The sequence below is a fragment of the Mytilus trossulus genome, chromosome 3, assembly GCF_036588685.1.
Source record: "Mytilus trossulus isolate FHL-02 chromosome 3, PNRI_Mtr1.1.1.hap1, whole genome shotgun sequence".
NCBI classification, from domain to species: Eukaryota; Metazoa; Mollusca; class Bivalvia; order Mytilida; family Mytilidae; genus Mytilus; species Mytilus trossulus.
This window is the reverse complement of record NC_086375.1, coordinates 10,858,022-10,884,143: the sequence shown is the minus strand read 5'-3', so window position 1 is coordinate 10,884,143 and position 26,122 is coordinate 10,858,022. Positions and strand designations below refer to the sequence as shown.

Sequence of the window (26,122 nt, the reverse complement as noted above, 5' to 3'; positions counted from 1 at the left end):
CTGAGTGTCTTGAGAGTTACACCGACATTCAGTAGGAAAACCGGCAATTCTAGTAAATTAAGATTGGAGTCGAGTGTTCTTGTCCCGTGTTTGTTTGGAATTCACACCCTAGGCTTTTGACAGTCTAGTAATACAGTAGGTCATATACTTTGACCACTTGGATAATGAGGCCCTCAAGAACAAATAAAGGGTATTTAATGAGTGGCAGTTTTCATTTGAAGAGTTAAGAGAATACGTCTGAACTTGATAAAGTAAAACATGTATGCGGATGTAACAGAGAAAGGGTGTGTTTTAAGTGAGTTTCTAAATGATGAGTAATATTTCTGGTTGACTTTTTGAACTGCACATTCAAAATCGCAAACGAGGAAGTAGAAAAATCTGAATCAAGCAATTGAAAATGATATTTAATTGTTCACAGTCATCTAAATGTTCGTTTTTTCTTTACAAAACGTGACTTTTTATTGAATAGATAATGTTGGACCTTTAAAAATACCATTTATACTGGATTACATAATAAATACAACTAATTAACAATGTATGAGTATCAATGATGTTCTTTTCGAGATTTCCCCCCCTCAAAAAGGTTTCATCGCATTATACACCTGTCAAGCCTATGGTTTCATATACATTGTACCAGGAAATTGTCATATCAAATTCGCCATAAAAATATTACTAATTAATTTTCACTAAACAAAATCATTAAACTTTTAAATATTTATTGCATCACCTTCAAAGGAAGTTGGCTAATTATTCCCTTTTAATGAACTTTACTCAATTTACATGTAGATTCTTTTGTATAAATATGGCCCATAGCTTCTTATAATTGTTTAAATACATTTTTATGATTAATAAATCTGAAGCTTTTCCACACCCTTTTCATCTTGTACAAATGAAATACAATATGATATTGATTTGTTTATACTAATGTTCCATCAATTCCCATAAGAAATTAGTAATTAATAACTCGAATGTCACAAACAGTAATGGCCAGCTGATTACATATAATAGCATACATACTATATAATTATATACCCAAGGCTGAAAGTTTTCAGTAAAATAGCCTAATTTGATGGATATTTTTTCCTTTAAAGACATATTTGTAGATGATAGGTTATATTATTTATGTAATTGCATATTGTTGAAAAAGACCTAATTAATTGTTAATGTAATAAGTGGCCAGGTATGTTATAGGTTATGAGAAAACAGAAAAATATACTTTATTTTATGTATATTATGATCCTTTTTATGATTTGAATTCCGCTAGATTAAACTTTCAGAATTTAACCTTGTACAGGTGTAAAACGAAAAACATCTAAAATACTGCACTTCAAGGAATTCAAATTGGAAAGTCCCTAAAAAAATGCCAAATTCTCAAAATCTCAAACACATCAAACATATGGACAACAACTGTCATAGTATAGGCATTTTCGTATGTAAATATGGAATGTGAGAGTGAGAGAAACAAATTAATGTTCAGAAACTGGACTTATTGTTTTTATAGCTTCTATAATCATTTAGAAATAAATAATACAATGGTCCTTTAGAGAGAGAAAAGAGCCTTTTATAACTGACTATGTGGAATAGGTTTTCGGAATTTAATGCGATTGTCATACCAGTGAGAGGTTTAGCTAGCCATGAAACCAGGTTTAATCCACCATTTTCTTCATTCGAAAATGTCAAGTTATATTACAGTTGTTATCAATTCGTTTGATGAGTTTGTGGTTTCTATTTTGCCATTTGAATACGAATTTTCCGTTTTGAATTTTCCTCAGAGTTCGATATTTTAGTTATTTTACTTTTTTGTTCATTATTGAAGGCCATACTGTGACCAATATTTATGAACTTCTATGTTACTTGGTCTCTTCATGCAATCAAACCCGATCAGTACAATGGTCCTTTAGAGAAAAAAGGCAAATTGAAATCGCCCTAATATTTGAGTATTAAAATAATTTTGAACTCTTGCATCTAAAAGTACAGTACATGATCATCTATAAAATAGACATATGTTCTAAACACTCTGTTTAGTGTATTGATTAAGCATGTAAACTGATACAGTCATAAAGTTTTATACATCAACAAAAAATAACCTTCACCTTTAAAATACTGAAACATTTGACTACGTTTTAACATAATTATCAGAGAAAAAGTTATGTAATGCAGTGCAAAGTACTACAGAGAATTATAGAATATGCTAGCGACAGATATACCAAAGCTAGGTCAGAGAATCAAAATAGATTGAACTACTAAATTAATGAGATCAGCTCCTATATGTGTGCATGGAAAATGTTCATAATTGTAAATTCAAGGACAGACCAGAAGATACATTAGTAGTTAAATCAGTTCAAATGATGTTCAAAAACAATTCACATTTCCTTTCTGTTACTGACATTTTCGAAAGAAAACATCCTTTTGAATTGTATATTGTCTTATTCCTCTATGAAAGTTTTCCCCTTTTTGGAACAATCTTTTCAACAATATTAGGCGGTAAAAAAAAATTAAAATGAAAGTTTGCATAAAAAAGTAAAATCACAACAAATAATAACTGAGGAAAATTCAAAATGGAAAGTCCCTTATCAAAAGACAAAATAAGAAGCTCTAGCTCATCAAACAAATGGATAACAAAACGCCGACACATAATTCTGACTGTGAATGACCAGTCTTAGTTCTTACTCCTATATGATACATGCTTAGGAGAGAAGCAGCAAATACTGATTTTCCTTGAAGTCCTTGGTAAGTCTAAGCGGGAATCCAAGTCATAACCTGCTGCACTCCAGGCAAGTGAGCTACCAAGAGACCAACAATGTGGTTTTGCATGTCACATTGAAGATCTATTAATTTAAAAGAACTGAAACTCATATAATATAACTGCAAGAACCAGTGGTCAGTATTATAATCTTATTGAATTGATTTACCATAAAATAAAATCTTTCAATGGAATCTTTTAATTTGGCACTTGTAATACCTATCGATATGAGTACTCTTGAGAGAGAAAAAAACAAACTTTGCGAGTTTCTCAGATGTACCTCGTTTTGAATCATTTGAAAAGATTAAAATTATATCATTTCTAATTTTAAACAATGTAACTGCTATAAAAACTTAATTTAAATTTCAAATTTGAACATTAATGCAAATATCATTCATTTTCATCAGAAATGAAAGTTTCACAGGAGATAACATGCAGATGAATTAACATTTTCACAAGCCTTTGAAACTATTCACAGGGAAGAATTTCTTATCAGGCAAAAAGAGAATGTTTTAATGAGTTTTCTTAAATTCACACACTCTTTGCTATCTTTAATATACCGGTACAAAAAGACTGGCTGTGTCCTTTTTTGCATACAATACAAAACAGCATAAACTTTTTGCACTTCTTAATATCCACATCTGTGATCCAAACAGTATAAAAAATACCATTACATTTTCTCCTGTGGTGAATTCCACAGCCATCAAAGATATTTATTGAGAAGTTATATAAGACCTTAATAAAAAAATATCAAAAACAGCTCATATCTAAGCTAAAAATACTTATATCATACTGGGAAAATGAGGTTTTATTTCATTTCAATTGCTACTTAATCTTTTTCTTTCCCTGATATATATATATAACATCCAGTCTTTTTAGTAATAAGTTATATCACATTTCAAGTTGAATGACATATTAAAAGTTCACACTTGTAATACTTTAAAAAAAATTTGGTCGAATTCTTTAGTAAATGTTGTCAAAGATATTATCAGACGACAGGGTTTTCCCATTAAAAGTATTCTCTCATGAATGATAAAACATTTCCTGAAAGCATATACATGTATATAAAACAGGTCGGAAGGATGGATATTTGAAAAATATTTTAAAAATGGAACAAAAAGTGATAAAATATAGATCTTCTATTTTTAGGACCATCACCTATATATATGACACCAAAAATTTAAAGACCCATGACTTTTTGGCTGAGAATCTTTTCATTCATAGATTTAGCTTTAAAAATTCAATAAAGGTAGAATACTCAATATAAATATGAATACAAATATTTTATTGGTGTCTAATAAAAAATTAAAGAAGTCACCAAAATCTCACAGTTGCCATTGGCATATTAAAAAACACATATAACAGAAGGTGGAATAACGTATCCAGAAACGATAGGTTTTGTCCTTTTTGTGAATAAAAAAGCACAAAAATACTGAACACTGAAGAAAATTCAAAACGGAAACCAATGATTTAGGTATATATAATTCAATGTTTATGTTTGTATTATTCACATGTGCTTGAATATATAAAGAAATTGTTATTTCATATATATTTTCTCTAACTATGTAATTTTCAGTTATAATGAGAAATAAAATTCAAATTTACTATACAACAAAATAAACAAGAATCAAGAACAAAGCACTTCATTCAGCTCTCTGAAATATGTAGTGAAGGTTGTCATCATTGTATAATCATTGACAAATAAAACAAACTTTAAAAATCATTTGAAAATCAATAATGGATTGCTAATTGATGCGTAACGCCACTTTCAAAACCATTGTGCTATTTGGATAGTGGTCAGTTTTTATTGGTGAAGAACCACCGAATTTCAGTAGTATAACTGACAATCAAGGTCAGGAACTTAATTTTCGGCTCTCCCTTGACACCATTTGCAAGTATGGTCTTGAGGAAACGATGATAGTCCGTCATAAGGGGACGATAAATGGCTGACCTGTGTTTAAGAGAGAGCCATACCTCTTGCTGGTTAAAGACACCCTTGTAGATTTCGAAAAAAAGAGTAGGCTAATGCCGCTACAAGGCAGCACTCGCACCCGCAAAGAGGAAAGGGATTAATATAGGTAGCAAAACTTGTTTCCAAATCCACTATAAATAAATATGTTTAAACTAAACTAAACAATCAAGGTCAATTAAGATTGGAGACGAAGGCATCTGCAATGGGCAGTATTTCAGCTAAGAACCTCAGAGTTGATTTTGATTTTGATTTTTTGTGTGTTTGAACACCACTATTTCATGGCAAGTTTTAATTGGTGGGGGAAGTCAGAGTGCCATGTGAAAACCACTGACTGACCTTTGATAGGATTGGAGTCACATGCAGCCTCACCTAACAGGGTTCTAACTCACAAACTCAATGTTAACCGACTAGTGATACAGTAGTTGAACTACTTAGATCACTCTTCCACAGATGACCCCTTTATTTATTGAAGGCAGTAATAAACTATTTATAAAGCAATTACATGAATAATTCAATAACACAGTCCAGTAGACTATTGTTGAATGACATAAAAATGATGACTGTGGCACAATTCGCTTATCATTCTCTCAAGAGAAACATCATCTCAGATATGGGTATCAAGAGCCATATTCATAAAACTGTTTTTTTTATATAATAAATACAAATGAAGATACAAAAACAAATATGCAAGTCTCAAACCCAATTAAATATAAATAATTCAAAGGTTGCTAATAAATTTTGCATGTCTTTTGTTTTCATGGTTCTAGGAGTTGTTAAACAGCATCAGAGATATAGACTACTTGATCACTCTTCTGCAGATGACCTCTTTATTTATTGAAGGCAGTAATAAACTATTTATAAAGCAATTATATGAATAATTCAATAACACAGTCCAGTAGACTATTGTTGAATGACATAAAAATGATGACTGTGGCACAATTAGCTTATCATTCTCTCAAGAGAAACATTAGCTCAGATATGGGTCTCAAGAGCCATATTCATAAAACTTTTTATTATATAATAAATACAACTGAAGATACAAAAACCAATATGCAAGTCTCAAACCCAATCAAATATAAATAATTCAAAGGTTGCAAATAAATTTTGCATGTCTTTTGCTTTCATGGTTCTAGGAACTGTGAAACAGCATCAGAGATATAAAGAACATACTTTGATCAATATCTCAGTGAATGTTAATGAGTTCACACTAGACACAAAAGGTAATGCCCATATAAGGTAATGTAGAGTAGTAATTTCACACCTTCCATAAAAGGTATTGATCATTTGCAGCTTCTTATAATTACAAAGGCAATGGCCATAATTAATTATACATGTATATTTTCATTAATTCTTACTTTACAAGTTTAGATAATTTTTGTTACATACTAAGAATAACTGTAGAATGTTTTGGTCATTCTAAGGATTTGTATAGTAAGATACTGTAAATATGAAATTATTGGGTGCATTTATTGCAATTTTTGAAGAATAGAAAAAAAATTCAAAATTAAACTAGAAAAATCTACATACAAATATATATATGTATCAGATTCTAAAACACAAACTGGATTCATAGGCGGATCCAGGGGGCCTAGGGGCCCAGGCCCCCCCTTTTTTTCGGAAAAAAATAGGTTGATTGTATAGGGAATCATTGAAGCATGACTGAAGTCAGCTGCCCCCCCCCCCCCTTTGGAAAAGTTCTGGATGCACCACTGCAATACCTGCTCAGCCATGTTATTCCCATTAATAAAAACCTCGCATAAATTCTGAACTTACAGAATACATATCATGGTTATTTCTTATAATAAAAAGAGCAGATCTATGTTGTATATTTGCTAATGAGACAGCTATTCGCCAAAGATTATAAGACTCAAAAGTAAACAATGAGCAAAACTTTTACAACTTTCAACAATGAACGGAAACCTGAAAATGTATAAAGTAATTGAGCTATAGGTCTTATCACTATAACAAAATCTACCACACTTGATCTGATATTATGCAACACTTAAATTGGAACTATGTAGTGACATCATACAAAAAACACTTTTGCATTTTTGTGTCAGACATTTTTTCTCATGATGTCAAAATTTTACAGGAACGTCTGTTATATTCAGTAATAGCCGACATAGACAAATATCAATACATTGTATGGAAGGCCACAGAATAACAAAGTGAACAAATGAAAAACAGAAAACCGCCTGCCTAATTCAACCTAATAATATATAACTAAAAACAATTATAGAGACAGAAACAAACAACAATATAAAAACAGGTGATTTTAGGCATCAATATATCAATATGGCCTTTAACAATGAGAAAAACATGTAAAGTATTGTCAGCTATAAAAGGCGGCAACATAATAAAATATGAAACAACTTTTCTTATGATTAAAGTGCATCCCCATATTTATTCCTGTTGGCAAATATTAGGCTTGAAGTGGTCCTTATTTTCATGAAATTCACCAAATCTGTTCTTTTTACTGTAGTGAATTTTTGGGAAAATATGAGGAATTAATTTTTTTTCTTCAGTATAATTATTATTTTTTTTTTTAATTTGAGATATATACATATATAAGAATTGATATGACCCAGTACTGAGCTTAAAAGTGTAAGATGTGCCTATAAGGGATAACAAAACATATCAATATGTGAAGCTAAAACAGTTTATTATTGACACTGACAAAGGCTATTTGTTCAATTGAAATATTTTCAACACAAGTTATAACATCATCTACCTATATAACCATGTTATATTAGTATTATTGTTCAAATCTTATATTTTCCTAAACAGCGCACTATTGCCTATTCAGGATCCGGTACATATTAAATTTGCTGGTTGGTCCTTTTCATAGACATATATATTTACACCCATTATGTGACCTTGAACTTTGACCCATTTAGTCATGACCCAGTATTGAGCAGAGTGTCTGTTGTGTCTATGAAGGAGGCCAGACAAATGAACATGTGATCATAAGACCATGTGATACTATGACTTAACTTTCTATGAGTAATAAAAGACAGTACAGTAGGCCTATGGCCATGTACAAATTATGAGTTTGTCTATCTTTTAAGGAAATAAAAGTTTTTCCCAGTAAATCTTTGTTAATGAGAAAATGTCAACGACTGAAAGTGATTGATTTGCAAATGTTATTAGGTCTAACAGTGCAAATTAAGATCTGTAACAGTAAAACCTCAAAAGTGAACTATGTGTCTATTTCAGCTTTCTTGACCAATAAATAATGTCCCCCATGATGAAGCCATGAGTCATAAAGTGGCATTAAATTCCAACAATCAATTAATCAACCTTCAAAATTGTAAATACATAAAAAGACACCATCAAAGATTTGTCACCAACACCAAATTCTCCTAATCACCAAATAATAAGAAAAAATGATATAAGACAACAACTGACAAGGTTTATGACTTTATGTATGCTTTACTTTACTTTAATTTTCTCTACTTGTATTTACAAGCAGTGAATATAATGAGCTCTGACCTTAAATCTTCCTTCTAAGCTTTATAACTTAATTAAACACAGATGTATTTCCTATTTGATTTTATTACTATAGCCTTCATATTTTAAGTCAGATATATGTCAAATGATCTCTACTGATAAATTTTAAATATTTATATGATTCATAATTGTACAAAAAAATTCGGTCAAAGAATACATTTGAATACTCGATTTAAATATTTAACAGCAATTGCCTCTTAAAAATAAAAACCAAGTTATATACCTTTATATATAAGTTAACAGTGTTCTCCCCAGGGGCTTCTGGCATCATGGTAATGTGATGCTATATTGGTAAAATGTGATGCTATCTGAATATATTTTCTTATAAATAGTTATGGATGTGATGCTTCACTGGCAGATCTAGAAATTTTCATAAGTGGGGGCCCACTGACTACCTAAGAAGGGGGCCCACTCTAGTCACACTTCAGTGATTGCCTATATAAGCAACCAAATTTTTACCCAAAAAGGAGGGGCCGAAGCCCCCTGGTCCCCCCTAAATCCGCCTCTGTGCTATAATTTCTAAAAACAAGATGGTATTTCTTAATTTCCTGTTTACCAGGATGATACAAGAGAAATATAAGAACACTGAATATAGTAAGGTGTAAAAAATGTCTATGAGATGAAGTTCATTTTTGTGTTTTTACGTATATTTGAAAGTACATGTTCTAACCATAGATCAGCATGTGTTGATAATTTATGATAAGAAAAGGATTTCAAATGCATTTATACCTACGTTGCAAATCAACATTTCTTTACAATGATCAAAAGTAAAAATATTTAAGTATCAAATATATAATGATACTGAAGACATTTAAGAGTTTAAAAGTAGCCAATAAATTAAAAAATTAGCATGACTATTTTTACAAAAAATGTTATATCTATGAAAAACAAGGAAATTCTTATGCTGCAACTGATTTATAACCACTGTGAATATAGAAATAGAGGCAATCACATAATTTTAAAGCGAGAAAACACTTAGTGGTACTAATTTTTGTGAATTTTATTAATTGTAAATACAAGTACAAAACAAAAGATAATTTATTTCTGAATTATGAACAGACACATATTAAATATTCAAGAATAGAAAGTACAAAGTTTTGTCTTAATATTGTGTATTGCCATGCTCATGATATAAACCAGAACAAAATGCATGTCTATTGTTTTATGCACCAATCATGCACATAGTTTGATGCTCAGAGTTAAAAACTCACTGACCCATACTCTAGGATTTTAAATTATTTCTGATCTAGAAATTTTCTAGAAAAATTCCAGGCACACTTATAATGGATATATGTATCTTGAATGAATAATATATCCATCCCACAATTTAAGTACCATATCTAAAAGGTCCATTGGAAATTCATACAGGTCAGATCTGCGATTTCCTGTATTTTCATCTAATGATTTTTTTTACAAATCGTTACAATTTGAAACCAGGAATAAGCATACGATAATTTGATATGATTTAGTGAAAAAAAGCCATAAATCTCTCGATAATGTGATAAAACTTCACAAGTAAAAATTGCTTAGGATTTCATGGTATTTCATTCAATAATTACCTTAATATGTGTTCGAACGCATTTAGTTTCAAATGCCAAAGCGATTACATTTTACTAGTATAAATGGGAAAGGAGCAATAAATAGTTCAACTACCTCATATCCTTTTTTTTTATTTCAAACCTTGACCATATTTAATTTGCCAATACAGATGATACAGAATTTCTAGCAGGATTCTTACTGTGAAAATCGGAGGATACCCCCCCTCCCCCACCCCTATTGAATAGTATCTGTTTGTGCTGGAATTTTAAAATACTCTTCATCTTAGTACTGAATTTAATTGAAAGAACAGTATGCGATTCTATTGTATTATACTTTAAATTTTAAAGTTGCAACTGAAGTAAACAATTTACATCTTAACATTTAATCAAATAAAATTGAGAATGGAAATGGGGAATGTGTCAAAGAAACAACAACCCGACCGAAGAGGGGGTGTTCCCAACCCAGAGTAAAAGAAAGGGGTTCCAGCTATATGCTCCCATTTAAATGCATCAATCGGCGGAAAACAAAGGGGGTTCCAACCCCTAGAATTCCCCAGCCCCCTGGATCCGCCAATGTGTTGATTTGTGTTTCAATGGTGACCAGTTTGTATTTAAACCATTGAATATCTGTTTTAAAATTGTAAACAAAGAGGAATAACTCTGATAAGTTCAGACAATAAGATGTTATTTTGTCAAGACAAGTTAAACAGTTTCTTCATGAAAAATTTGTTGAAAATTGGAAAGTACAATTTTTTAACTCACCTTCATTTGTAAGTGTATCAATTATAGAATTTATAAGACTGAATTAGGGGTTTTGAAAAATATCTTTCTGTTCTCTCAACTGATTTGATGTATAATATTATTAAATTTAGATGTGGAAGTCACAAGTTGCCAATTGAGGCTGGTAGAAATGTTTTTCTATTGCTAGAATTTGTGATCTGTGAGGGGGGACAGGAGGGATCCTGATCTCTAAATCCTAGGCTTAAAAAAACAAATCCAGAGGTCCTGAAAAAGTCAATCTCAAAATCCTGAGCTTAAAAACACCCCATCCTTGAGTCCCGATAAAGGTCCTATCCCCCTCATCCATGTGATAAGGAACAACTAGGTGATGAGTTTCATTATATAATTAATTGCAAATTTTTTAGCGCTGAAAGACAGAAATTTATACCTCTTCATATCTATAGCAACGGTAACATTATTAACCTGTATGCCTTAATGAATGGTCACGATAAATAAACACTTAAAGGCCTGGCAAAATTTTGCAAAATTGTTATGTCCGTATTCAAATAATCATATTTGTAATGTTCAACTTCATGCTGCTATTATCAAGGTACTGCAATGGAAAAAGGAGATATTGGCTTTAATGATTCAAATAACCACATATTCTACAAACAACTAACATATGAGGGTCTCAATGGGATTTTAAGAACAATGAATAATTGGCTGAAAAGAAAAGAATAGAAATAACAGGGTGTACAAATTGCAGTTGATAGATAGGTGAGAAAACATAATAAATTGATAAGTAAAAATAGTCACATTTTTTGTAAAAGAAAACAGAACTTACCTGCGGATCAGCCAGATATACTTGTACTTTGGGGTTCTTTTCTTTCAAGTAAGTTCCAACACCTTAAAGATAAGTAAAACTCATAAATAAAATTGAGAATGGAAATGGGGAATGTGTCAAAGAGACAACAACCCGACCATAGAAAAAACAACAGCAGAAGGTCACCAACAGGTCTTCAATGCAGCAAGAAATTCCTGCACCCGGAGGCGTCCTTCAGCTGGTAAAGTATTCTAATTATGTGCCTTTCATTTCATTGTTCTGATCTATTGATATTTTTTTTATAAGTTTTCAATTAGCAGAACTGACTCGGAGTTATTTTAATTTGCTGCCATTTTGGATGACAAACTGATAGACTTTTGTATTCAATAAACCCAATATACACATGTGGTGCAAGCAAGTCCACTTATGGATGTTTGCTCCTCCTTTTTTAAATTTTTTGCCAGAATTTCGAATTCCTCTGTTTTTATCAATGTATTGTCATTAAAAAAATTTGCCCACTACTTTTCTTTTCATAATTTTATAACATAAAGTTTAAAAAGCCATATTTTAAAATTTTATAAAATTCTTGGTATTTTTTCATAGTTTTTGAAACAAATAAGGTGCCAATGTTAAATATATGAAAAATCTACAGAAATTTATTTCCTGCAAAATTTTTCAATGGCTTATATCTCAAATACGAGCACACGGACCCTCCATATTTTCTCCTTTTTTAGTTTCTTTATTAAAATACTATCAATTCATTATAGTCTTTTAAAAAGCTTGTTATTTCTTTACAGAGTAGCCAACATCCTTAAAGATCTTTACCAACTTGAAGGGATGAATCCTAAATGGCTTGAACAGATGAAAATTGTTTAAAAATTTGTTTTTTTATAGTCTTGTAGTCTTCAACAAGGTTCAATTTGGTTGATTTGTTTTAGTGAACATCATTTGTGCGTTTAGGGGCGTCGTCACTTCCATTCCTTTGTTGAGCGATAGGTGGAAAAACTGATAATGCTATATTGCAAGAATCATTCATTCGGCAAATAAAATTCTTATAATTGATATTCAGCACAGCTATCATAAGGGAATTATGATTAGGTACCTTCTGAAATATTATTTCTAATTTATCATGCACAATGATGATCACTAAGACGCCTGATGAACATTTATAATGCAGGGATACAGGCAATTCCCTTTATCTAGTAAATGACGTCATAAAGGCATGCATAATTGATAATTTTTTTCCGGTGACAGCAAACTTGAAAGGGGTCTATTTTTGCAGTATGGCAATAAAGAGAAATAACAATAACTCAAATTATATCAATGAAAACTATCAAATAAAGAAACACATGAATATCATATTTTTTTTATCATATTTCATTTAGATGTTTAAATATGTTATGTTTTAAAAAATTTCCATCACAACCCTACTAAAATATTGGAAAATTTTTAACTTGTGATCCACCAATACCATTAGTACCATTATTACAATTAACAGATATGTGTCATTTTGGTTTCTTGTGGAGAGTTGTCTCATTGGCAAGCATACCACATCTTTTTTTATATTGCCAACAGTAATTGCCAACTGTTAAGAGACATTGTCAAACATTAACAGACATTGTCAAACATTAACAGACATTGTCAAACATTAACAGACATTGTCAAACATTAACAGACATTCAGCCAACAGTAAACAGACATCGTTAAACATTAACAGACATTGTCAAACATTAACAGACATTGTCAAACATTAACAGACATTGCCAACAGTTAACAGACATTGCCAACAGTTAACAGACATTGTCAAACATTAACAGTCATTGTCAAACATTAACAGACATTCAGCCAACAGTAAACAGACATTGTCAAACAATTAACAGAAATTGTCAAACATAAACAGACATTGCCAACCGTTAACAGACATTGTCAAATATTAACAGACATTGTCAAATATCAACAGACATTGTCAATCAATAACAGACATTGTCAAACATTAACAGACATTGCCAACAATAAGTTAATAGCTCACCTCCCAATGTTCCCCCAGTTCCTGTTCCAAACACAACAGCATTCACTTTACCACCTGAAAAATTATATTTAGTGTATATGACAAAAACAAGCTGTCCTACCTTGAAAAGGGATCTTGGAGACACAATACAGCATTTAAAATAGCAAATGTTGTTCCTTTAATTTTGGTTTCCCTCACTATATTAGCCAAAAAAGAGCAAAAATAAGCCTGAAAAACCTCAGGACTGTAGCCAGGAATTTTCAAAGGGGGGTTATTTGGAATCACGAACTTGACTTTTACAGTCACAATTTGAACAGAACGTTGACTTTAACAGTGCTTATTTGTTTACAAAGGGGGGTTTGTCCGAATCCCCCGTGGCTACAGGTATGAACCTTCATGAATAACAGTCAACAGACATCTTGCCCTACTCGTTGTATCACAAATTTATGTTCACTGATTGAAAGAAATGGTGGCAAAACCTTAATCGAGGCCCATATTTTTGGCAGAGTGTTAAAAAAGAACCAAATCAACAAACAATTTAAATGGTAATTATGTCCTAAGCACCTGTTTCTTGCCAGATTTCAGGACCAGTTGTTTCTATATGAGCCAGCTTGTTAGCTGTGTTATCAAACTGATTAGTCCAAACAGCATTCTCTATACTCTCTGCAAATCTTTTAGCCTGTAAACAATATGAAAAACCTTAATGACTACAATTGGAGACCATTAAAGGCAAAGTTAAATAAACACTCTTGAAAAAATAAAGTATGTAAAAAACTTGATAATTTTTCAATATTTCAAAAATGACAGTAGTAACGGAAAGATATAAAGAACAAACTCCAGGTGCGGGAATTTATCGCTACATTGAAGACCTGTTGGTGACCTTCTGCTGTTGTTTTTTTCTATGGTCAGGTTGTTGTCTCTTTGACACATTCCCTATTTCCATTCTCAATTTCATTTATTACCAGGAATAACAAATATAAAATACAATGACCATGCAAATTGAGAAAATATGTCTTGTTTTCAGAACCAATTATTATTATTGTATGTAAAACACAAAAGTTCTATATGGCTTGATAGTGCCCTTTGTTGATGTATCTTTGATGTACCCCACACATCCCTTTAATAAACCCTTTCCTCCATTGACATTTTGTTTTTGCATACTTGATTCGCATGATATTTTTCAATAAAATGCTAAAAATATGCTTTAAACTTTTAAGTATAAACAAATTGCGAAAAAAACAAATATTTCATCAAATAAATTCTAGTCAGATATTCTTGTGAATATCCTTTTTATGATATTCTTGTGAATATCCTTTTTATGATATTCTTGTGAATATCCTTTTTATATTGGATACAAATTTTATTAAGTCTGAAGCAGACACTTTGTAGTCAAAGCGTTTCAAATGAGGTACTACACAGGCATCACAAGGTGTCATTAAGGAGTAAAGGGGGTGGCGTCAAAAGGCGTCACTATGGAGGAAAGGGTTAATCATAAACAAATGTATATTTTGAACTGCTTCACCCCTCAAGAAAAGAGAAGATTTTATGTTATAACAGTATTCTCAAAGTCCTGCAAAGGGGGCATAACCACAACTTAAATCAATTAATCAAAAAAAGCCCTCTTTTCTTAACCATTTATTCCGTAATAAAAATGATTAACCTATAATTAGACTAAGTGAGAAACTGCATCGCAATAAAATAACTATGATAATTATCATAACTATGATTGATCTAGCCTCATAGGGCAAAGACCATCACAAGATAAGCGATAATAAACTCTTCACAGAAACATCCCACATTTAAAAAGTAGTTTGTTTTTATGAAGTTGTAAAATTTGTATGTGACGTCTACAAAAAATGTAACTATGTGCCCTCGCCACTTCCCACACTATAGTAGTTTATTTTAATGAACTGGAAAAATCATTTGTCTTCAGAAAAAATAAACGTATTAGCACTTTTGGTATTTAGCTGTATTTTGCCTCCGAATGACCTAATATCACCTCCAAATAACCTTTTGACGTCAAGCAACAATCACTTTTTAGTTGTAACGTCAAATATTTTGAATTATGAAGTCAAGGTTTACGGGAACCTGCGTGATGTTATGTAATGGCAAACAAATTTGCGTACAAGTGTAAATAAGTCTATAACCAAGTGACCCCATCAACCCTACAAACAATGACCTGTTAGTGATTTTTTGTAAAGATCTTTCTAAGCAAGGGAGACCATTCAAAATCACTAAACTTGATAAGATCATTTTAAATCAAAATGCAAACCTGATGATTATAATTGTCTGGGTCTGTCCATGGCACAACAGGAACAGGTCGCACATCTGCTCCAAGCAGTTTTAACATTTCTATTTTCTCCTGAAAAAAACCACAAGATTATTTAAATTGCACAATGAATAGTAAGCTATAAAAGTCTTGAGTCGAGTCGAGAATGACAAAACTGAGAAAAAACGCTGGCTTGATTTAGAATACAACACAATACAAAGAGTGGGGTTTGATAATAATTTCAAATTTTATTTTTGTTCTTGTTGCATCTCTTATGTCATATTTTGCTAAAATATCTAGCAATATAGACCAAGGTCAAAGTTTAATCAAAGGCACATGATTGATGTATTAATCGTTGGTGTTATTGTTTTAACATTACTTTTAAGCGCCACTTTTGCAATATTTCGTGGCAGTCAGTTTTTATTGGTGGAGAAAGCCGGAATGCCAAGAGAAAACAGCCGACCTTTGATAGTATAACTGACAATCCATATAAGTCAATCAAGATTGGAGACGAGTGCACCTGCACGATTCGGGTTCCAAATTTACAACCTCAGTTTTGACTGGCTAGTGATTACAGGAGTTAAAGAACAACTTAGACTTCTTGGCCACAGAGGCAAGTTTAGTATGAATAAAAAAATGTGGAATTATTGCCACAGAGACAATTATATCCAATAATGTCTAAATGAAGCCGACTAAAGCAATTATGGGTCACAGAATAGCTTCAAAGTGAGCTAAACTATCTGATTTATGACAAAACAATTAACAAGGCAGTAGCAAACAACCACTGAACTACAAGATCCTGACCTAAGACAATCACACTGAGAATGAAGAGAGTATGTGAGCACTCAACCTCACTGAAACTAGGACAATGGTACAACAGTAATACATAAGAACAAACTGCAAAAATAAAGTAAAGGAAATGACTTGGCATTATGAACAAAACAGAAAAATTACCATAAGGACAAAAAACACAAAGGTCTGACATAAGATTACCCATAGTTACTGAAAGCTAGTGCAAAGCAAAAAACAAATAATGAATTAATCATGTATTCACCAAGACTAAAGTATCAATAAGTACACATCCAACAGATTTAGTGTAATTTGGGTATGTAATAACCATGAAAAAAAAATGAATGAATATTAATACCTTTTCCCTCTGAAAAGATGATCTTACAACAAAGCATAATCAAATTCACTCAAGTTTAAAATAGTGTTGTACTGTACAGGAAGACTTTATTGGCGGAAAATAACCAATATAATACCAGAGAACATACATTAAAGGAAACATATAAAATATATAGTGCATTTTATGCCCCTCCTGGTGAGCCAATGTTTGAAGCAATACACAGGTTGATTTTACTAACTACACTTAAATTAGAAAACAACAATTATGTGTCTATAGTACTTGGTTGTCTAAATCTATTAATCATTTTCAATGTTCAGTTGACCATGAAATTGGGGTCAAAACTCTTATTTGGCATTAAAATTATTAATATCATATCATAGACAACATGTGTACTAAGTTTCAAGATGGTTGGTCTTCAATTTCATCAAAAACTTTAACCAAAAACTTAAACTTGAAGTGGAACAGACAGATCATGAAAAGACAACTGGTTGTTCTAATGAGCTACTGTGGACTCATTATTTTTCGTTGGATACCAATTTTTGCGGGGTTTCGTGGATACAGGTGAACCGAAATCTAATGTTCAAGGAAATGCATATTTTTAGTAGGCTTTGTATACAGAGAAGAGAAGGTCAAAACCACAAAATCTACGAATATGCAAGTTTTCAACCATCCACGAAAATTGATACCCATAAAAATAAATGAATCCACATTAGATGCACTGTCCAAAAAACAAGTTGGGCATAAACAGGATTACAGTAATTGCATTTGTAGTGTGATTGTCTTGGTGTGTTTGATTGAAACTTGAGATCGGTGATGGAAAAATATGTTATCGGTAAAACGAAACAAAGTTGATGATAATCATAAATCTAAAGCTCAATAAAATTATAAAATGGACATTGTAATTAGAGAGAGAAGTCAGAAAAATATGATATCGGTAAAACAAAACAAAGTTGATGATAATCATAAATCTAAAGCTCAATAAAATGATAAAATGGACATTGTAATGGGAGAGAGGAGTCAGAAAAATATGATATCGGTAAAAAGAAACAAAGTAAAAGATAATCTTAGCTCCATAAAATGGACATTGTAACGGGAGAGAGGTGATGGAAAATAAATCTGACAATGAAAAATATGATATCTGTAAAAAGAAACCAAGTTAATCTAAAACTACATGAAATGATAAAATACTTATAGTTTTTTATAATGAGGATAATCCTGTTTGTAAGATTACACCAGAGAAATACAATACAATCATATATCATATGTCTCTGATTGTAACACCAATCTCAAGTGTTAATTGGAAATACTTTATTTGATATCGGCCATTTTTTTATTAAAATTCGGTTTCATCTATATTAACACATCCATATACATAGTAAATTACCTACATCCTTACAAAGTAAATGACCTACAAAGAATTACGTAGTTACATAAATTAATGTGCAATTTAGGTCACTAAACATCATATAAGATTAATTAAAGACAGCCTTTATTCTATACTATAAGCTGTTTAAGAAATATATCATGGCAGCCATAAATTTGTTTTCTTTTAACCATGGGGTGGGCATTAATATTCGATAATTTTACCCTCAAGATTTCTTGATCAACAAAAATTGGTATCCTTGAAATTGTAAGTTTTTAGACTCAAAGCTTAAAAAAAACATTTGCATCTTCTTAAGAATGCTTCAAAGTATTTGTGTACAGGCTATAAATACTAGTTTTAAGAATCTTTAAGTTTAGCTCAGCATTTTGTACACCCCTGGGTCATTTTTTATTGTATAGAGATATAGGAAGATGTGGTGTGAGTGCCAATGAGACAACTCTCCATCCAAATAACAATTTAAAAATTAAACCATTATAGGTTAAAGTACGGCCTTCAACACGGAGCCTTGGCTCACACCGAACAACAAGCTATAAAGGGCCCCAAAATTACTAGTGTAAAACCATTCAAACGGGAAAACCAACGGTCTAATCTATATAAATAAAACGAGAAACGAGAAACACGTATATATTACATAAACAAACGACAACTACTGTACATCAGATTCCAGATTATAGGTCTTTAACTGTTTCCGTTTATACATCCTTGGCTTTAAATATTTGTCTTTGAGCATTCCTGATAAAGGTAAAAAGCCTTGGATACATTAAGTTTTATACAATCATTTTCAGTTGCAGATCAAGAGGGGGGGTCCGGAGGTTGGAATCCCCCCTCTTTTTTGGCCGATAAATGCCTTTGAATCGGGACATATAGTTGCTGCTTCAGTAATTAACTATATTCAAGGACAACAACACAGGAAGTACACAGATTATTGTCTCAAAAAAGGGAGGTAATTTTTCAAATATTACATATTATCTACAATTATGGCACACAAATTATCAGTTAGTTTTGGTACTATTAACATTATAATAACTGATGCAATTGACAATAATTGACTGACTCTTAACATCATTATCATCCTTAGTACTTTACACTTTACACGTCTAATGAACACTGTTAGAACTCAATTATAGGGTTTTAATGTGTAATATTCAGTATTTTTAGGGAGGTAAAATATAAATATATTATGTCTATTTATTTGTTACTGTTAAATATAGAATTATGGAGAGATGGTGTCAATGGTAATGAGACAACTCATCTACAACAGTTCAGAATATGTGGAAGTAAGCAATTATAGGTCACTGTACAGGACAGCCTTGTAAACCAGTAACTATTTTTTTGTGTGAAAAGTGTGGCTGTTTAGTCTATATATTCTAAAAAGTACAAAGAAATTTTCTGACTTGATAGCAAACTCCTGCAATTGGATTTTATAATAAGTTAAAATTATACATTAATCATCATTTTTACATTTATAGAAATGAGTTCTGGTGGATCAGAATGGTTTACACTTTCATTGTTGACATTCTTTTCCTTTAAATAACTGAACATGCCTATTTCATGGGTAACCCATCTCTAGCTAAGGGGTTAATTCAAGGATACTTTCATATAGATTTAATGAGGTTGAATTATTCACTTGCAAATGAATAATTCATCAGCGAAGTTTCTAAATAGTTCATATTAACAAAACTGAATCATATCATGCTTTTTGTTTATAACAAGTGATTTTTTTACATTTTAGCATATGAGTCAGGAGGTGTACTATAGATACCTACTTGTGATTGGTTGTTTGGCATGTAAATGACACATTTGTATCCCATGGCAAAACACATGTGTGCCAGACCTATTCCTGTGTTGCCAGCTGTCCCTTCAACCACAGTGCCACCAGGTTTTAACTGTCCTAAAATAATAACAAGAATATGTATAATTATGAAATACAACAGACCATTTTCCAGTCTTGTCCTTCACCGAAAAAGGTCATCAATTATGCATCCCTTTATGACCTTATTTACCAAAAAGAGGGGATCGCCTGTATTCCTGCACTGTTCAAGTTCATCAAGCGTCTTCATGATTGTCATTATGCAGAATAACCTAAAGATAATGTTTGTTCGGTACATACCTAATCACAATTTCATAGTGAGAGCAGTGCTGATTATCAATTATAAGAATTTAATTTGCAAATGTTTTTGAAGGAAATGCCACACTTGAAAGTGGTCTATTTATTCACATGTTTACCAAAGTTTACATAAAGACACTTCTAATTATCAGATTAAAAGTTCTTGGATTCTGCAAGAATTATTTAATGGATCGATTGACTGATTTTTCATTTTTATGACTGCTTAAAGACAACCAACAAATATTACATGCATATACATAGCAGTAACAAGTTACAAGACTACAAAGACAACCAACAAATATTACATGCATATACATAGCAGTAACAAGTAACAAGACTACATAAAATTGCAAAAAAGAAAAATACTGCTGATTCTTGGCGACAATTTCGGTATGTTAGGAATCAATGCATAAATTTCATAAAAACAGCTAAACATGACTTTTTCAACAAACAAATAAATATATTAGAGAATCCAGAAACCAATGTTAAGAATTGGTGGAAGCTTTTAAGAAATTTATCTGGACAGCCTTCGAAAGCGCCAAATTACCCCCCTTTGTTAGTAAATAATGAATATATAGAAGACGATAATGAAAAATCAAACGCATTTAATCTCTTTTTTTGTAAGCAAGCTACCGTGGATGATTCTAAAGCGTCTTTTCCTAATACCCCCATGTCAGATGATATACCAATTTTAAACAATATTATAATAACCGAAGAGGAAGTGTTTGATCACTTGTCTTTGTTAGATGTCACTAAAGCGACGGGCCCTGATGAAATTAGCGGTAGGCTTCTGAAGTATGCTGCTCGAGAGTTAAGTAGGCCCCTGGCTCAGCTTTTCAATAAATCTATACGTGAAGCTGTGTATCCAGATACCTGGAAATTAGCAAGGGTTATACCAGTTTTCAAAAGTGGTGATAGAGAACTGGTGTCAAACTATAGACCGATATCACTTTTGTCGATCATTCGTAAGAGTATGGAACGTTGTGTTTTTAAGCACTTCTTTAACTTTTTAACAAAACCTAAAATAATAACAAGTGCCCAGTCAGGTTTCATGCCTGGAGATTCTACAATTAACCAACTCTTACACATAACAGATTTATTTGGCAAAGCTCTTGACGCAGGAAAAGAGATTCGTGTTGTCTTTTTTGATATAAGTCGTGCTTTCCATCGAGTCTGGCATGAAGGTCTTATTTATAAACTTAAAAATATTGGAATAAGAGGAAACCTATTAAAGTGGTTTATGAGCTATTTATCAAATAGAAAACAAAAAGTTGTTATTTCAGGTCAATCCTCTGATACTTTTGGTGTAAATGCTGGCGTCCCTCAAGGATCAATATTAGGCCCCTTACTTTTTTTAGTATATATAAATGAAATTGTAAACGACATAGACTGTAACATTAAACTATATGCTGACGATACTTCCCTTTTCATAGTAGTTGAAGATGAATATGCAGCAGCGAGCAAACTTAATTTTGATATAGAGACTATCAACAATTGGTCAGTCCAATGGCTGGTAAATTTTAATGCTAAAAAGACTGAAGCTATGACAGTTTCCAAGAAATCAGTTAAACCCCATTATCCACCTCTTTATGTGAATGATGATATGATTTCAGAAGTAGAAAGCCATAAACACCTCGGTTTAATTTTTCATGAGGATGGTTCATGGCATTCTCATGTCAATAAAATAATTGAAAAGATAACACCTAGATTAAATTTATTTCGTGCCTTGAAATTCAAATTGAAAAGAAAGTATTTACAAACTATATATTTAAGTTTTATTCGACCTTTATTTGAATATACAGATATCATTTGGGACAATATTCCAGACTATTTAAGTGACAAACTAGAAAATATGCAACTTGAAGCGGCTAGGATAGTTACTGGTGGTACTAAGTTATCGTCCATAAATAAATTATACGACGAAACAGGATGGGAGTTACTATCAGAAAGACGTAAAAAACACAAAATTATAAAATTTCATGAAATGTTTCACAATAAGACCCCTGATTATTTAAGCGACATTATCCCTCAACAATTGTTCAATATTCATAATTATGACACACGACGAACGAATGACATGCAACATATAAAGTGTAGAACTGCATTTTACCAGAAATCTTTTCTCCCCTCAGTTATTCGATCCTGGAATGCTATTCCGGACGATATCAGACTAAGTCCATCTAAGTTTACACTTAAAAATTACCTTAATCAAAATGTAAGAAAAATGCCAAATTATTATTTTTATGGAGACAGGAAAGGACAAATACTTCATGCCAGACTTCTGATGGATTGTAGCAATCTGAACGAACATTTATTTAAGAGAAATCTTGTAGAAAGTAAAAACTGTAACTGTGGTAGAATCGAGAGCAGTAAGCATTTTCTCCTCGAATGTAAGAATTACTCCCTTGTCCGAAAACGTACGATAGAAAAAATTCCCTTCCCATACAATATAGAAACACTCCTATTTGGCTGCAATAACCTCAATCAAGAGGAAAATTTACTCGTGTTTAAACAAGTGCAACAATTTTTGGAAGATTCGAAGCGTTTTGGCTAATAGCGTCGTTCGTGCATGATAAAGATCGTAATTGGGTGAGACAGTCTTGACAAAGTCCTGTAAACACACTCCGCCGCCGGTACATATATATATAGGAAAGATCTGATGGAAAAAAAAATCAACTTTTTAATTTGCAGTTATTTCCCTTTATCTTTTTTCTACAGGGAGACGGATTAATATAAGGGAAACCTTGTTTCCGAATCCTTTTGTAATATGTTATCACTGTATTTATAAGTGTATGCCATGTACATGATTTTTTGAAATAAAATATGTTTAAAGTAACAAGTTACTGGGATACAATCATATATACACTGCTTTGTTCTAAAAGAAAAGCATGCATCTTCAGATGCCCAATGTTCAGACTCCATGCATACAGTCTCTGTTATCACTCCTAAACACTGTGCCTGCTTAACTAACAATAAATGTAGCTCTCTAGACTCTACTGATGTGTCAGAGTGCAAAACTAAACAAGAATGTGTCCATAGTAACATGGATGCCCCATCCGCACTATCACTTTCTAGGTTCAGTGGACCATGAAAATGGGTGAAAATCTCAAATTCGGCATTAAAATAAGAAAGATCATATCATAACATTTGTACTAATTTTCAAGTTAATTGGACTTCAACTTCAACAAACACTAACTCGACCAAAAACTTTAACCATGAGACGGGCACAAGGATGAACAAACGAAGGGACAGACGAATGACCGAATGGATGAACAGAAGCACAGACCTGTAAACATAATGCCCATAAATGTGGCATAAAAACAGCTAACACGAGCAAGTATTCAAATATAATACATGTACATGTACATCATTGCTTTATTTTTTTTAAATGATTTTTACCTTTTTCCTGTGCATCTTTAATTAGAAACAATGCTGCTCTGTCCTTCACAGATCCTCCACCATTACAAAACTCAGCTTTAGCTAAAATTTCACAACCTGCAAGTACAAAAATCTGTAATAAATAGATATAAGAAGATGTGGTGTGCGTGCCAATGAGACATCCAAACCACAGTTAGTTAAAAGTGAACCATTATAGATCAAAGTATAGCCTTCAACACAAAGTCTTAGGTCACATTGAACAGCAAGCTATAAAAGGGGAAGAAGAAATTGTCTACATAATTGCATGCAATTTTTTGCAGAACCAAGTATCAAATATTCATTGAAATAAAAGATTTCTATGTTCTTATATTGCTTACAGAAATAATGGTGAGGTTTTTATTATTGCCAAAAATGCGACAAAGTTGTAAACACAATAATTTAAACTCACATTTTCTAAATATTTTATATGAATAAAACAGGATTTTATTAAAAATAGGTAAAAATTAAAATCGCAATTAAGTCTAAAATAACAAAATCGCAATAATATATGCACACAATAAATCTGAATTTACAGTATTTTTTTTTTATATTATTCAAAACTTTTAACTATTAGGATACCTATATATGATAACAATAAAGTGTCTGCAATTTTATTAAACTTGGTCAACATGTTTCGACTGCCTGTCATCTGATCCTGCATACAGAATAACAAACAGGAATATAGTACTGAAGTACGAAGCTTGGTACATTAAATTTTAATTGTACAATGTGTGTCGGTCAGGGTGAGAGTTTATTATATAATTAGGCATAAAAATGTGTTGGCATAGGTTGAATGTTATATAAATATAGTGTTATGAAAACAATGATCTATTTGGAACGAAAATTATTTTTTTCTTATTCTATAAATAGAAATAATCATCTATCCATATATCTATTCAATGAAGAATATAGTAACGTAATTTGAGAATCGTATGATAAATATTATTATATACAATGAAGTTTTTAATGAGAATGTCAGGTAAACATGTAGATCATTAGTACTGTAAATTCAGAAATTATTGTGTGCCTTTTTTATTGAGATTTGGTCATTTAAGACTAAAAACTAATTTTAATTTTTGTTATATCAGACCGAAAAATCCAGTTTAATTCATATACAGTATTTCAATATGCAAGTTTAAATTATTGCGATTATAACCCTGTCACATTTTTGGCAATAATAAAAACATTGCAATAAATAGAACTAAATACCACCAATGACCATACACATTTTAATCTGATACAAATATATAAATTCATTCGATTTGATTGATTGGTGTTTAATGACACTTTCAACGCTATTTAGGAGATAATTCTGTATTTCATTTGAAGCTCTGACAGCATCAATTGGTGATTTGATGGTCAGAAAATTAAGTTTACTGGCAATGTCAAAGCTTAAAATACAATATTGTTATCTCCATTCTAATGAAACTGACAGAAAACATGATCAAATCATACATTTAAAATCTTTCATACATCGTTTGCACTTGCCCATAAATTTTCATAGCATTATTTGTGAATTGATACCATGCGAAATAGTGATGTTGTCCATTCATAGTGGGTTATTTATAGTGTGGTTTAAATTTCGCTTATTTTCTCTGATAGATCAAAATCACTAAAATAAATTCTGTCAATTTTCAAGTGTACTTGCAAAGGTATTGATAAAAGTTTTGAATCCATGGAAATAATAATTGCCAAATTGTTTTGTATACATCAAGGAAAATCACAAAAATTTTACACCCACGAAAATAACACACTATATGTGTTTTTCGTGGAGGTAAGTTTTTATTGGTTAAGAAAGCCAGGAGAAAACCACCAACCTTTATTAGGAAACAAATATATGAAAAAAATTGACAACAGGTATTTAGTTACACAACTTCTGCAACAAAGTGCATACCTGACTGTCCAAAATACACTTGTGGACTCATTCTGCATGGTGTCAGTGCATTTCAACAAATATTATACATGATTGATGTCAGTCTGGCACTGTCTAGTCTCATCAAAATTAGGCATGTTTATCAAATTTTTTTAATTACTCGACTATGTGCTTTATTTTTCATTTTAGTTTTTACATTTGACGTAAGAAATTAAAAATTGGTACCTATTCAAACATTATAAGGTAGCCTTGTAGACTCAGGTCTTCATGTTCATAACCAAGGTTTTTAGGGCTCCATAACTGTTCATCTCACAGAACATGTGGCCTAATATATGTAATTTAACTTTACACATTTGAAACTGTATGGGGAAAGACATTTTTTGGAAAGAAAAAAACACATAGCTAAGACTTATTATGATCAAATTGTGACTTTTTGAGATTTAATAAAAAGAAAATGGGTTCTCAAGTGCTTGAATCACTCACTTGGTGAAAATATATGCTGTTTTAATATTTACTTTTACCTTTTATTGCAATCAGTTTTTTATAATGCTTATTTGTAAATAAATTTTAAATCTTATTTAGTGATGTTTCCTTAGTGTGCTTATAGTATCTGAGGTACTGACAAATTGACT

At 31.6% G+C, this 26,122-nt stretch overlaps 1 protein-coding gene across 1 annotated transcript in view; it reads right to left on the bottom strand.

The window, feature by feature from the left end:
- Positions 1-26,122, bottom strand: part of LOC134710143 (uncharacterized) — a 63,983-nt gene that overhangs the window by 30,674 nt on the left and 7,187 nt on the right. Inside the window, exons 4-9 of the mRNA XM_063570355.1 lie at positions 23,600-23,695; positions 19,860-19,984; positions 15,587-15,676; positions 13,879-13,993; positions 13,336-13,389; positions 11,328-11,389 (exon numbers count right to left, since the gene is read on the bottom strand). Coding sequence (XP_063426425.1) covers positions 11,328-11,389; positions 13,336-13,389; positions 13,879-13,993; positions 15,587-15,676; positions 19,860-19,984; positions 23,600-23,695 — 542 coding nt within the window. The remainder of the gene's footprint in view (positions 1-11,327; positions 11,390-13,335; positions 13,390-13,878; positions 13,994-15,586; positions 15,677-19,859; positions 19,985-23,599; positions 23,696-26,122) is intronic.